We start from the raw sequence: 12,023 nt of genomic DNA, 5'->3' as shown, positions 1-12,023 counted from the left end.
TGTCCTTCAACCAGGATAGAAACAAATCAATTTAATCTTGAACTTGATCCAATAGGTGCTTTGGCCCAATTTTCTTTCTCACTATACTGGCAGTCTCCACTGTTCTCACTTTCAAGAGAGAAGAGTGGCATAGAAGACAGGATACATAGGGATGTGTTTTCACATTTTGGTGAGAGAAACTCTGATTACATGAACAGTCAGCTATGGTATGAAGTAGATCAGAGTAATGATCTAGTAAAGGGCACAAAAATCTCCACCTTTCTGTGAGGTGACCTCTCTCCTGGGTAAAATGGGAGACTCAGTTTGAAACTCCTTCAGGTAATGGTGGGGAGAAGTGTCCCAAGCAGGAGTCTAACCATTTAGCAACAAGAAACCTCACAACTCTGTGAAAAAGAACTCATTTATTTCAAACCAAACTAAGTTTTAAAGACAAATGCTGTCTAGACAAGTGAATCTACAGTAGCCAGCAGAACAGCCAACCTCCACGCCGGCCATTTCTAGGAAGGAAACTAAGGGAAGAGCAGGAGGAAAATAAACTCCAGAGAAGTATCCTCCAGGCTGGTGGAAGAAATTGTTCCAGTGCTGCCACTGGCTATGCACAATTCATTTGTCAGGTGATAACATCACTTAAAAATAGCTGGCAATGCTGTGTGGGCACTATGTGAGCCACACATCTGTCTTCATCTGGTTATTTTTTGTCCAGCAATATGTGTCTGCACATGCACATATGTGCCTGCACACTCCATCTGCCCGGAACCCATCGGCGCAGCGCTGAACCCTTGCCAGGATTGCTGTTTCGGGTGGTGGTTGTGCTGACCTGCCATCACGACATCTCAGTGAGTGTAAGAACATCACAGAATACTGCACTTTGTTTGACACTGAGTGTGGCTTAAAGGCCAAGCAACATTTGTTACAGGATTAACATTAATCGAAATCTCAAAATAACCCAGGGATCCTAATGATGGCTCAGTCAGTCGCACGCAAAAGCTGCATATCTAATGTAGTCTAAGCCATAGAAAACAAATAAATAACTGTTCTTTATTTTCAAAGCAGATGGAAAACCAAATTCCAAAACACGTTAAAAGTCACCACTTAGCCAAAAAACATGCAATGAGAATACTGAGATTATCACACGCCGAGATCAAAGGATTTGACTGGCTAAAATACTGATATCATGAGCAACTGTTTAAAAGTGATTTCCTCCATTTTTATCAAGGACGTTTCATCTCCATTTCTAACTCAAATATGAAGAAGGGCAGGGGGGAGCAGAGGAGGAACATTGTCTAGAGTCCTCATGCAAGTTAATTGTACTTTTATTTCCCACCTCCTTCAAATTAACACTTAAAAATATTGTATGGTATTGTTTCCACTAAGTATTGTTTATAGATAGCTGCTGGATGTGTTTTCATACTTTTTAAGAGATGTAATAGCTCAGGGCTCAGTTACATTTCATCTGTAAATCAGCCACACGATCAAGTGAGGAAAAAACTATTCCCTGGCTACTGTGAAAAGAAGCAACAACCTTTCTATACCTCCAGGTAAGGAGGTTTTTCTATCACACCACCTATTGTTTAAATAACTACTTAATATGCCACTAAGAAGAATAGGAAATTAGATAGGTAACACAACGTTTTTGCAAAATACCAAGCACAAAACTGCTCCAGAACCCGAGATCCCAGTGGATTGATAACAGCCACCACAGTTAACAAGCACCATCTTCAAAGCCAAATCACTGGTGCACAGAATTGTGATAGAAGCTCTTCCTTCCTGTTCTGTTTATTAGCAAACCAGGCTGACAGAAGTCACTTATCCCCAAGATTCAGATACTTCTGGAAAGCATGGTTCTTGGACAATTTTTTACCATAAGACTTAGAAAATATATGTTTTAAAAATCCATTCCTATAGAATATCCTGTTCCATGTTACATGAGACTGATGAGCACCAATTGTCCACTATAACAGCTACACCTTAGGAAAAACAAGTATATAAAAACTGCTAATCTAAAAAGTACCCTCATAGTTAAAAGATTTAGAAAATCATCATCCCCATTAAACTATGAACTTCCTTTAATGAAATCAGGCACTATTTAAAATGCTCTGGTAACATGCTTTGCATGAGGATTTTTAACAGCTGCCTCCTTTGCTCACCCAAGCAATCTAGATTTAGTCAAATTGATTAGTCTTTCCCAAAAAAAGTTCACTTACCATCCAGAAAAGGGTTCCAGTGGCAAATTCAGAATAATGCTCTATAGTAGACAGTACACTGAATATTAAACATATCAGCACCAAGAGAAATCTGTAAAAAGAAAATAGTGTTTAGTGACTTGTCAAGTTGAACTGTAAATCTAGATCTAGTTTTATCTTGCATTCACATAACTTTTTGCACCACAAGTACTTTGTGTTTAATCGGTTAATTCTTCCTAGTCAAGTGAGTACCATCATTTTGCATTCATTAACTTTTAAGAAACGTGGAATAAATAAAAAAATGTATACACACAGATATAAAGGAGTATAAGAAAAGGTATAATACAGAATCCTAGAATCATTTAGGTTGGAAAAGGCCTCTAAGATCATTGAGTCCAAACATCAACCTAACACTTTCACAGCCACCAGGTGCCACATCTACATGGTTTTTGAACACTTTCAAGGATGGTGATTCCACCACATCCCTGGGCAGCCTGTTCCACTTATTTACTCACTGATGCATTTTGTATGTATATATCTGTATATAGAGACAGAGCTACCAACAGAGATGCAAGTTTAGCCTTTGCAAAGAACTACTTGCATATGGAACACCCAGAATACATGTTTCCTTCAGATGGAGGGCAGACTGAGCCAATATTCTTTATGCAGCACATTTAAACCATGACTAGAACCAGGGAAACTGGGGGAACACTAATTTCTGTGGGCACACAAGGGCCCTTCAGCTTTCCTTTTCCTCTTGTAGGAGTGCCGAAGAGTTTTAGACTGCCTTGGGATCCCCAGGAACACAGAACAGATGATGATGAGCACTGAAAACAATTCTCATCCCCTTAACTGGCACTCTTGGTCTGGTCATTCACACACTGCAAGCAAATTGCAAGTACATGCTAACATAGACAATGCTGACTTGTTCAAGCCTAAAACTGGATTTGAAGTCATAAAAAACCCCATCTGCTTCCATTCATATGGCTCTGGAAGGACTCTAACACTGTTATTCAAAAGCTGAGATTTGAGAAGATCATGGCCACCATTAATTACTAGATTTCTTCAGTAGTAGTTAGAGCTCTACATGTACAACTGTCTCTGAACCAAGTTTCTGTTTCTTCAGTATTTGCCTATCCTGATCCACACTATTAACATGGATTATCCAAGTTCCTAATCAACTGACTGAGTGCTTTTTAGCAGCACCCAATGGACAGTGGGGTATTTCTAGTTCTTTTTGAGTTGAAGGCAGGAGGACAGTATCTGATAGCTGGTTATGTAATTGCTCCATCTGATATCTGCTACTGTGCACTCTTGTACTTAAATGGTATAATCTGATTCATATGGAAGGATTCAAATATGTTTTGGAAAACATTCTTTTCTTGTGCACTCAAGAGGCTCTAAAAGACTTATTTGTATGATAATTCATGTATGAATTTAATTGTAGTTAATATTAAAAGGTAGAAGAGATATAAGACAAAAATACAGAATTTATAAAACAGTAGTAAACATAAGTGTACTGTTATCAAGTATTTGTAACTGCAAAGCTGAAGGAATATTTATTGCAATCTAGGAACTATGTATTTAAAGCCCAGCCAGAGAGGCATATTCAGCATATGACCCTTTTTAATAAAATTTGAGAATCAGTCATTACCTGAAGCAAAACTATACATTTTACCAGACTAAAGAGTACGAATGAGTCTTTAGTTCAACAGTGTGAAGCAGCTGAGTTAGCCCTTTATATTTAGTGTTTCCCAAGGCACTCGAGCATGGTCAGCAGGCTGAGTAAGTCAGCTCAGTGAGGCTGTGCTGGGAGGGCTGGGACAGGCAGGGACACTGGGGAGTGACTCTGGCAGACAGTCCCCAGGATGGGGCCAGATATGGAGCACAGGGTCTGCATGGGAAGGCCAACAGCACTGCCCATGATGCAGGAGCAGCCTTTCTCCCTGCCAAGGAAAATGACCCATAGGAGTGGTCCCAAGGACAGCAGCTCTCAGTCCATTGCCCCTGCCCTTCCACAGTGGGGACACTTCCACTCCACAACCTCAATTTGGGGAAAACCAGGCATGTCCCCCCTCTCAGGGTGTGGACCAAGCCATGAAAGAATAACGGGCTCCTGGTGTCACCAGTAATCTCAGTGAAGGCACTTCCAGGCTGTTCCAAGAACTCCAGCAGTGGTGGGAGACTGCCACAAGAATTTCCATGTCCCTTCCTGCTCAGTAGGGGTTGCTGGCAGCTACAATCAGATGGGTGATTGTTGGAGAGGAGAAAGGGGACACAGAAGAGGAGGAGCAGGGTGGGGTGAACTACAAAGCACAAACAAGCCGGTCTGTTCCGAGGTGCAGCAGCCCTGCAGCCCATCCCAGACAACCCATCCCCATACAAGATGATGGTTTTGGATGCTCTGGAGGGTTAGCCACTGCCATAATGTGTCACTACGGCTGAGGTCCCTCCAAGCAAAAGGAAGCAATGGTTGACCCTGAAAGGCAGCCATCCCTTCTCTCCACCAGCTTGGGCTCAGCTCCCTCAGGAAGCCCACCTTGCATCAGTCAATATCTACCTGGAAGGCTGAGCATGCTGGGCTCTTGTCCACTGCCAGAACTGGGACAGGGGTGTCACCTGGATGACAGCTATTACTTACTTCTCTTGCATCAGATGCTGTTCAGGAATGATAAAGCACCCAGCAGAAGCTTTGTACATTCACTAGAAACCATGATCATCTCACCTGAGTTTTCTTTCCCTCCACCTCTAGCTACTTTCTCCATTTCTCCCCAGCACACAGTTCAATTTCTTAAGGGTTCTCTCCCTTCATAGGTTTCTGACACCTATTTGCACTTTAAAAAGTTCTCTACCAATTATTTACTGTTACAGTATAATTACTGTGTAGTTACTGAAGAATTAGTCAAAGTACTCATACTGTATTGATACATCTTAATGATTTCTTCATTAATGGCAAATATCCAGGGCTGAAATGTCTTTAGAAAAAATAAGGCTGAATAAGGAAAGAGATCCAGGTAATACAACTTAGTCAAGTTTTTTTAGCACAGGGTAGATCTCAGCCCTGTTCTCAAGATTTACTAGTTACACTGCCCATCACCAATCCTGCTGCTTTGTTAATGTCAACATACACAAGTTGTCAAGCATATTATTCACGAGGTTTACTTCCATTCCAAATGTTTATCTGTTTGAAAATGGTGGTATGTTATTGGGGGCACAGAGATCTATCACAAAAAACCCTAACTTTGCGTCAATGAGCTGCTACACTGACCAAAGATAAGCCAGCCAGCAGAGGGGGCAGAAGTCCAGCATTACTAGAGTGATACTTTAAAAAATGAAAAACAGAGCAAATTCTTCAGGAGAGACACTGAAACACAAGCCAGTCTTTGTCAAACGAAAAAGAGCAAGTTGGTAAGGAGTTTACAGAATAAGGGTGTTGCCAGCATCCAACACCAGAATAGTCTAGGCATGGGAATATGCAAAACTTTAGCTTTTCCTTAACACAGTAGGACTGTTTTCCATGCAAAGAAAATGCAGATATAAAGATAAGGTAAAGCAGGGTCATAAGAGTCTCTTTTTGTTAATACATTTGAGATCAGTACATTAGTACACAGAAGCCCTTACAGGCACTGAGTACCCCACTCTGTTGGATGCTGTGCTCCATCAGCTCTTTATCCAAACATCTTTTACTTCCAATTAGCAATCCCAGTGATGGGTAAATGGAGAATGACACAAAATGGTGAACAGACTTATCCACACATCAGGGCAGTGCTAAAAGCACACAGAACTTGGCTCTCTTTCAGTTCAGACCACGCTTTAGTCAATAGTCAAAGGAACACAGAAACCCATCTGGTCCCTGAAATCAGCATATCAAACAACTCTAGCAAAAATGTACCAAGCACTTCTTGAAACTAGTCAGTCTGTTGCTTCTCATCTTGTTTTATGAAATTGTTGTTCTATTCCTGCCATTACTGCAGATCTTATTTCTAGGCAAAATGCATGTACAAAGGTATGGTAACTCCCTCCGAGTACAGCCCTTTCATTTCTTCCAGATCCCTGCCGTTTCAGTTACCTCCTTTCAAAATACCTTTGTCTTCTTTTACTGCCCTCACTAGTAATAAATAAAAATTCAGGGGTTATTCCCATTCTAAATATTGTCTATCAAGATACTGAGAATGACAGTACACTTTACACCTTTTCCACTCTAAGATAAGCAAAGAGAAGAACTGGATATCCCTACATACCCTGAAGATACTATCACTGCATCTTCAACGACATTTCCTATTAGGCCTCAGGAAAAGTAACAAAATTTGTAAACATCAAAAAGAAAAAAAAAAAGGAGAGGTTTACAAAAAATTTGAGAAAAAAATGTTGCAAAGTGCCAAGATGTAGGTGCATAAGGATGTGTAAGGGAGGACAACTGGTGCCACTTTTTTGCTAAGGGACCCAGAACCGTGAAAATGCTGCTAATACAGACTGCAGGTCTAGTAACTTCTCCCTAATTGTTGCTTCTCTCCTGTTTTTATGTATTAAGACACTCTCTCCTTTTCCATTTCCAAAGCACACATTAAAACCATTCAAAAGACCCTTTAAATTCACTTATTTTGCAGCACTATATCTTCTGGCCAGTGAGTGTCACTCCTTCCCAATGAATAACAAAGGCAGATCACATGAGCTGAGTACAGAGTAAGTTGCAGTGGGGACCAAGTCAAAGTCTATCACAGATTAATCACAGATTAATCAAGAACAGCAACAACAACAGAAGGACCAAACCAAATCAAACCAAACCACATAAGAAACAAACAAATAAACAATGTAAAAAGACTCCCCATGAGAACATAAAGAAAACAAGCTCAGTTCAAAGGCAGTTCACCTAGTCAACCAGTAAGCCATGAACTGATAGTGAAGATATTGTCCCAGTAATCTGTAATCACAGAAAACCTCTGGCATAAAAGCTATAGGTTTAGAAAAGAAGACTGCAATAATTTGTATAGAAATAGAGACATATGCTGCAGATACTGATCTGTTGCACAGCTCAGCAGAGAACCGTAGTGGCAGCATTCCTTCATGTAGTCTGTCGTCAGAGGAAAATGTGTTTTATTAAAGAAAACAGTTCTCTTTTTGAGTCCATCTTGGCTGAAAGATACAGCCATTAAGTGCCCTCAGTTGTAAATCCTAAAACAATCTCGGTGATTTTTCACTTTTATGTGATGAGAACACCATATTCCTTTTCCAGCTAGGCAAATTCTGTGGAGAGAAAAATTGTGTTAATAGACACTAAAACTGCTAATAATTACTCAGACAAGGCCCTGTGGGCTCTGATCTCATTCTGTCCCAGTCCCCCACTATTTGATCTAGCTAGAATAAAGCGAGTGCATGAATGCTGCCATGTCTTGGAGCAACATATGGCCAGGGAGCAGTTCAGCAAACCTGCAGTTCAATAGCTGTGCAATCTGGTTGGATGTTGAACAAGATTTTCTGCATTTTATTCTTTCCATAAATAACATGAATAAAAAAAATATTTGTTTAGCTGGCATATACAGCATTACCCATTACACAGAAGATCCAAAATACAAACACTTTTTTTTTTTTCTACTGCATGTAACTGCAGTAAAAAGCTGTCTCTTCAATGCTACACACAAACCAACACCCTCAGTTCTACTGTGCAGGCATGCACTTAAACATGATAATTTTCTGTTGGCTTCCTCCAAAAGAACTTTACCATCCTTTTTGAGTCCTAGAAGACAGTGCAAGAAGTGCTTTCAACCGAGGCCTTCCCAATACCAAGGGCTCTTTTTTTGATAACAGCTCCCCCAAATGCTGGAAACCTCCCCCACTAGTGATGCTTTACATTTGAAACATACCTAGTCTTCCTTTTGTCCATGGAACCCCAAACAGAAGACCTAGACCTGCACTAATAATCTTGCTGTGCAGTCTGGGGGCTGTTGCAGTCTGTGATCTCCAGGAGGACAGAAGTGAGAGGGAATGGCAAGAATCTAATTACTACTCCTCACAACTAACATGAAAGCAGATCTTCCCATCTCCCAAATGAAGTATTGAGAAACTGAACTTGAAATAGATAAGGGATAGTTTCTGGTATTATCAGCCAGAGTCAGACAGAAATGAGATGGCAAAAGTAACAGTGGCATTTTAAGGTAGACACAAAAAAATACACAAATCCCCAAATGGTACTGTTTCAAGCAGTTATCTTATGGTATATGATCCCTTAACACGGGTAGCAGTTCATGGGTGGACACAATCCCAGTGTGAAGAAGCTGAGACCGCTCTCCCCTCTCTCACTGGATATCTGTGTCCTAGAGGGGGAGGCAGAACAGCTGAGACCCTTGAGGTGCCATTCAGGACCCCTGGTTCACACAGCAGCCCCATAGACAGGTTTTAGCCACTGCTGGCAATGCCCCTTGTGTGCACTTAGAGTAGTTTATACTCTCAGTGCTCAGCACAGGCTGTTGGAAAGAAGCCACGGGGTTGAGCTGGGTGAGTAAGTGGTATCTGTGTTATGACAAAAGTGCTGGAGACAAGTAGCGGAAACAAAGGTTAAGTCCTCCCTGTACCCCAAGTAAATCCATTCCCATAGAAACAAACAATCCTTTAGCACCTGTCTCCCTACTGGAGTGGAAGATCATTTCTTTCTCCCTCTCATATCTTTAAATCACACTGCCTTCATATCTTTTTCAAGGCTACAGACTCTGTCACCGAGCCACACACCAGAATGCAGGTTAGTTTTGACAAGTCTAACCTCAAAGATAAACAGCTTAATTAATTGCCAACTGATCTGCAGAATACAACAAGCTATGGCTCTCTTGCCTCTCAGGCAATCAGAAAACCTCCTTGTGGATTGCTCCTAACAGCCTCTGGAATGCTAAACATAGCTCTAACCAATGACCTTTTTAAACATACTGAGGAAAAAACCTTGGGCGAGGGCCAAATTCCCTGTAAAGAGCAGAACAATAGCTCAGTACATGGTACAACATGCAAACCTTTAGACTCACCACTAAATCACAGAATATGCTGAGTTGGAAGGGACCCACAAGGATCAATAGCACTCAGTTTGTCTTACGGTCTCACTTCAGTTTTGGTTTGAGAAACAAGCTGTCCCTCCTAAATGCAACAGCCAAGTCTACCAGTGTTAACTTGTCAACAAGTGACAAACAGATCCTGGGTCTCCCTAAATATTTCTGATCAGATTTCTGGGATACCTACAGGTAGGACAAGTGGATGGGGGTGTGTTTAGTATTGTTGGCTTGGGGTGAAAGTATTTAAAGCTTGTCCTTGTCATGTGGCAGTTTCCCCTTCCCCACCAGCTGCCAGTCTGGCTTTCCCGTTTTCCCCGTTATCCACACTCTCTCCTGCAAAGGGCAGTTCTCTGTGCTGCAAGGGCGTGAAAACAGGTTGTGATTGTTTACTTGCTTGCAAGTAGTTATTTACACCAACAGGGAACAGTTTCTCCTGTTGGCAGCTGTTCAGTTCCTAAAGGGAAGAAGCTGATAAGGCAGAGACATAAATAATTACCAACTAGTAGAGTTAGTCTACTCTTTCTTATCCTAAAAAAACAGAGGTGCTACTTTCCAGTATTTTGTCCTCTTTGAGCCTGTGATTCTTAAGGATGCTAAGCCACATTTTGAGCCATTACTTCAGCAAATACTGTTTTTCTTTTCTACCATATAGCTGCTAAAAATAGAGTATTTCCTCTCAAAACACCTGAATTTCTTTTCCTTCATTTTTTTTTTTACTTTGCTGAAGACAGAAACCTATTACGAAACACCTATTTGCAGACTCTTCCTCATGCTCTATTTAAAAAATAAAATAAAAAAAAATTTACTTATCAGAAGTAAGAGGATTATCTGAGAATCTCCCATTTGGTTTCAGATTCTCATAAAACATAGTTCACACTTACAGAACATGAACTGTCAGGCTTTCCTGAGAAACATCTTGCTAAGGTAAACTAAATTTTAATATTTCTTGATTTCTCCTAAGTTCCTCAAGCCTCATGTAAACACAAAAATACAACTGCTTTTTCATCAATATTTTTAGACCATCATCCTTAAGGCTGTTTCATGTGTTAACAACCTCAGGTGGGCAGTTCTTTTGCATTGGACTGTTGATCAACCAGGGTTAGAGGTTACAAATGAGTGTTTCTCTGTGTCCTGGTCTTCCTAAACTTTGCTTCCTTTTGGAGAGTAGCTAGTGCAACAGCAAACATGCTTCTGTTGTTATGGTAACCAGGGACAAATTATGTTTAAGAGTTTTAAGGACCACAAGCACTCTTTACTGAAGCCTACACTGGGAACTAGTAGGTTAACTATCAATGCTGAGAGCAAAATGATGTCAAGTACTTTATCAGGGGTGAACCTTTTCAAGGTCATGCTATAACAATCTCATTTTCCATGGAAGACAAACCTAATGAAAGTTCTTAAAGGCGAACTTCATAATTCATAATTCCTCTTTTCAAGTTTGTTTGGTGGGATTTTTTTTAAGTTTTGAAGCAAATAATGCCATTTCTAGCAAAGACTGTGTGTGTAGGTTTTTGTGTTTGTCTTCTGCAGATAAGTGTACTTCAAGTGTTGATATATGAGATTCTTGTGGGAATTACCTCTTGGACAACAAAAAAAAGAATGGGTGAGGAGGAGGCAAACTTAAATTCACAGGCAGAGAGATACTCTGTGGCAATCAAGTACAAAATAGTAACTTTGTGGCTGCCTGGGCTTACCAAACTTCATTGTGTCTGCTCACTTGTGTTTAGAGAAAAAAAAAAAGAAAAATATGAGTTCTATAATGAGAGAAAAATCAACCAAAATTATCAAAAAGCTATTAAAACCTATGCTCTGTAGTATTCAGATGCCTTGATCATGGGTTGAGGGTGATTTTAACACAACCAGACACATCTTTTAGCTGCTATTCCTTCCTTGAAACTGAGCGACTGTGACTCACTTCACCATATGAAAGCTCTTCAGCCAGATAATTGCAAATGGCTTGTAGGAAACCCTATCTTTCAAATTTCTTAGGATAAAACAAATTATCTCTCTGCTGTCTGCTCCAGAAGATTTGAGCAACCTGGTCTAGTGGAAGGTGTCCCTGCCCATGGCAGGGGGTTGGAACGAGATGATCTTTAAGATCCTTTCCAACCCAAACCATTCTACGGTGCTATGATCTGAAGCCAAAATACTCTGGTCTACTAATACACTAGGACAGAAAAAAATCCCATTGCTTCAGCTGGACTTAAATTACAAGAGAAAAAGATTGAATTGAAGCCAATATGTCCAAGTAAATCTATGCAACTACACCCATTGCAGCTTCAACTTTTTTCTTGATGATAAACTACAGAGTTGTCCAGAGGAGACCAATAGCTGTAAGTCAGCCTGTTGTTAGGGAGAATAAATGAATTCAGCCAACAGAAAGTTCTTTGAGAGGCTCCAGCTTTTTATTTTAACTGGTCATTTTGTGGCAGGAAAATTAAGGAGAGCATTTCCATTTTTCCTACTATAAAAGTGCAAGATATTCTCATTCCTGAGTGCAGGAAGCACTACACTTTCTTCTAAATGGGACTGTATTGTCTTATGTTGAATAGCCATGTCCTTCTAGAAAATATTCCTGCTAGTCCAAGTAAAACCTCATTCCAGGTCCTTACATATTTTTGTTATCCAAAGGAGATTCTGACTAAGTCATAAAGAAAAGGTTGTCCATGTGCTTTTGTGGGCAAGTTTTGATGTCCCTCAGTTTTCTCATAAATCTATTTCCAGGCTCCTGGGGCTTGATGTTTTGTTGAAAAGTCTTGTGCTTATACATATGTGATCATACACAAATTAGAGTTGGTTGGAAATTTTG

General features: G+C 40.4%; 1 protein-coding gene across 1 annotated transcript in view; it reads right to left on the bottom strand.

The window, feature by feature from the left end:
• Positions 1-12,023, bottom strand: part of LOC116787404 (potassium voltage-gated channel subfamily KQT member 1-like) — a 468,277-nt gene that overhangs the window by 447,649 nt on the left and 8,605 nt on the right. Inside the window, exon 2 of the mRNA XM_032688970.1 lies at positions 2,205-2,295. Coding sequence (XP_032544861.1) covers positions 2,205-2,295 — 91 coding nt within the window. The remainder of the gene's footprint in view (positions 1-2,204; positions 2,296-12,023) is intronic.

The sequence above is a fragment of the Chiroxiphia lanceolata genome, chromosome 5, assembly GCF_009829145.1.
Source record: "Chiroxiphia lanceolata isolate bChiLan1 chromosome 5, bChiLan1.pri, whole genome shotgun sequence".
In the NCBI taxonomy this organism is placed as follows: Eukaryota; Metazoa; Chordata; class Aves; order Passeriformes; family Pipridae; genus Chiroxiphia; species Chiroxiphia lanceolata.
Note: the sequence above shows the minus strand (reverse complement) of the source record. Positions and strands in the feature narration are given on the sequence as shown.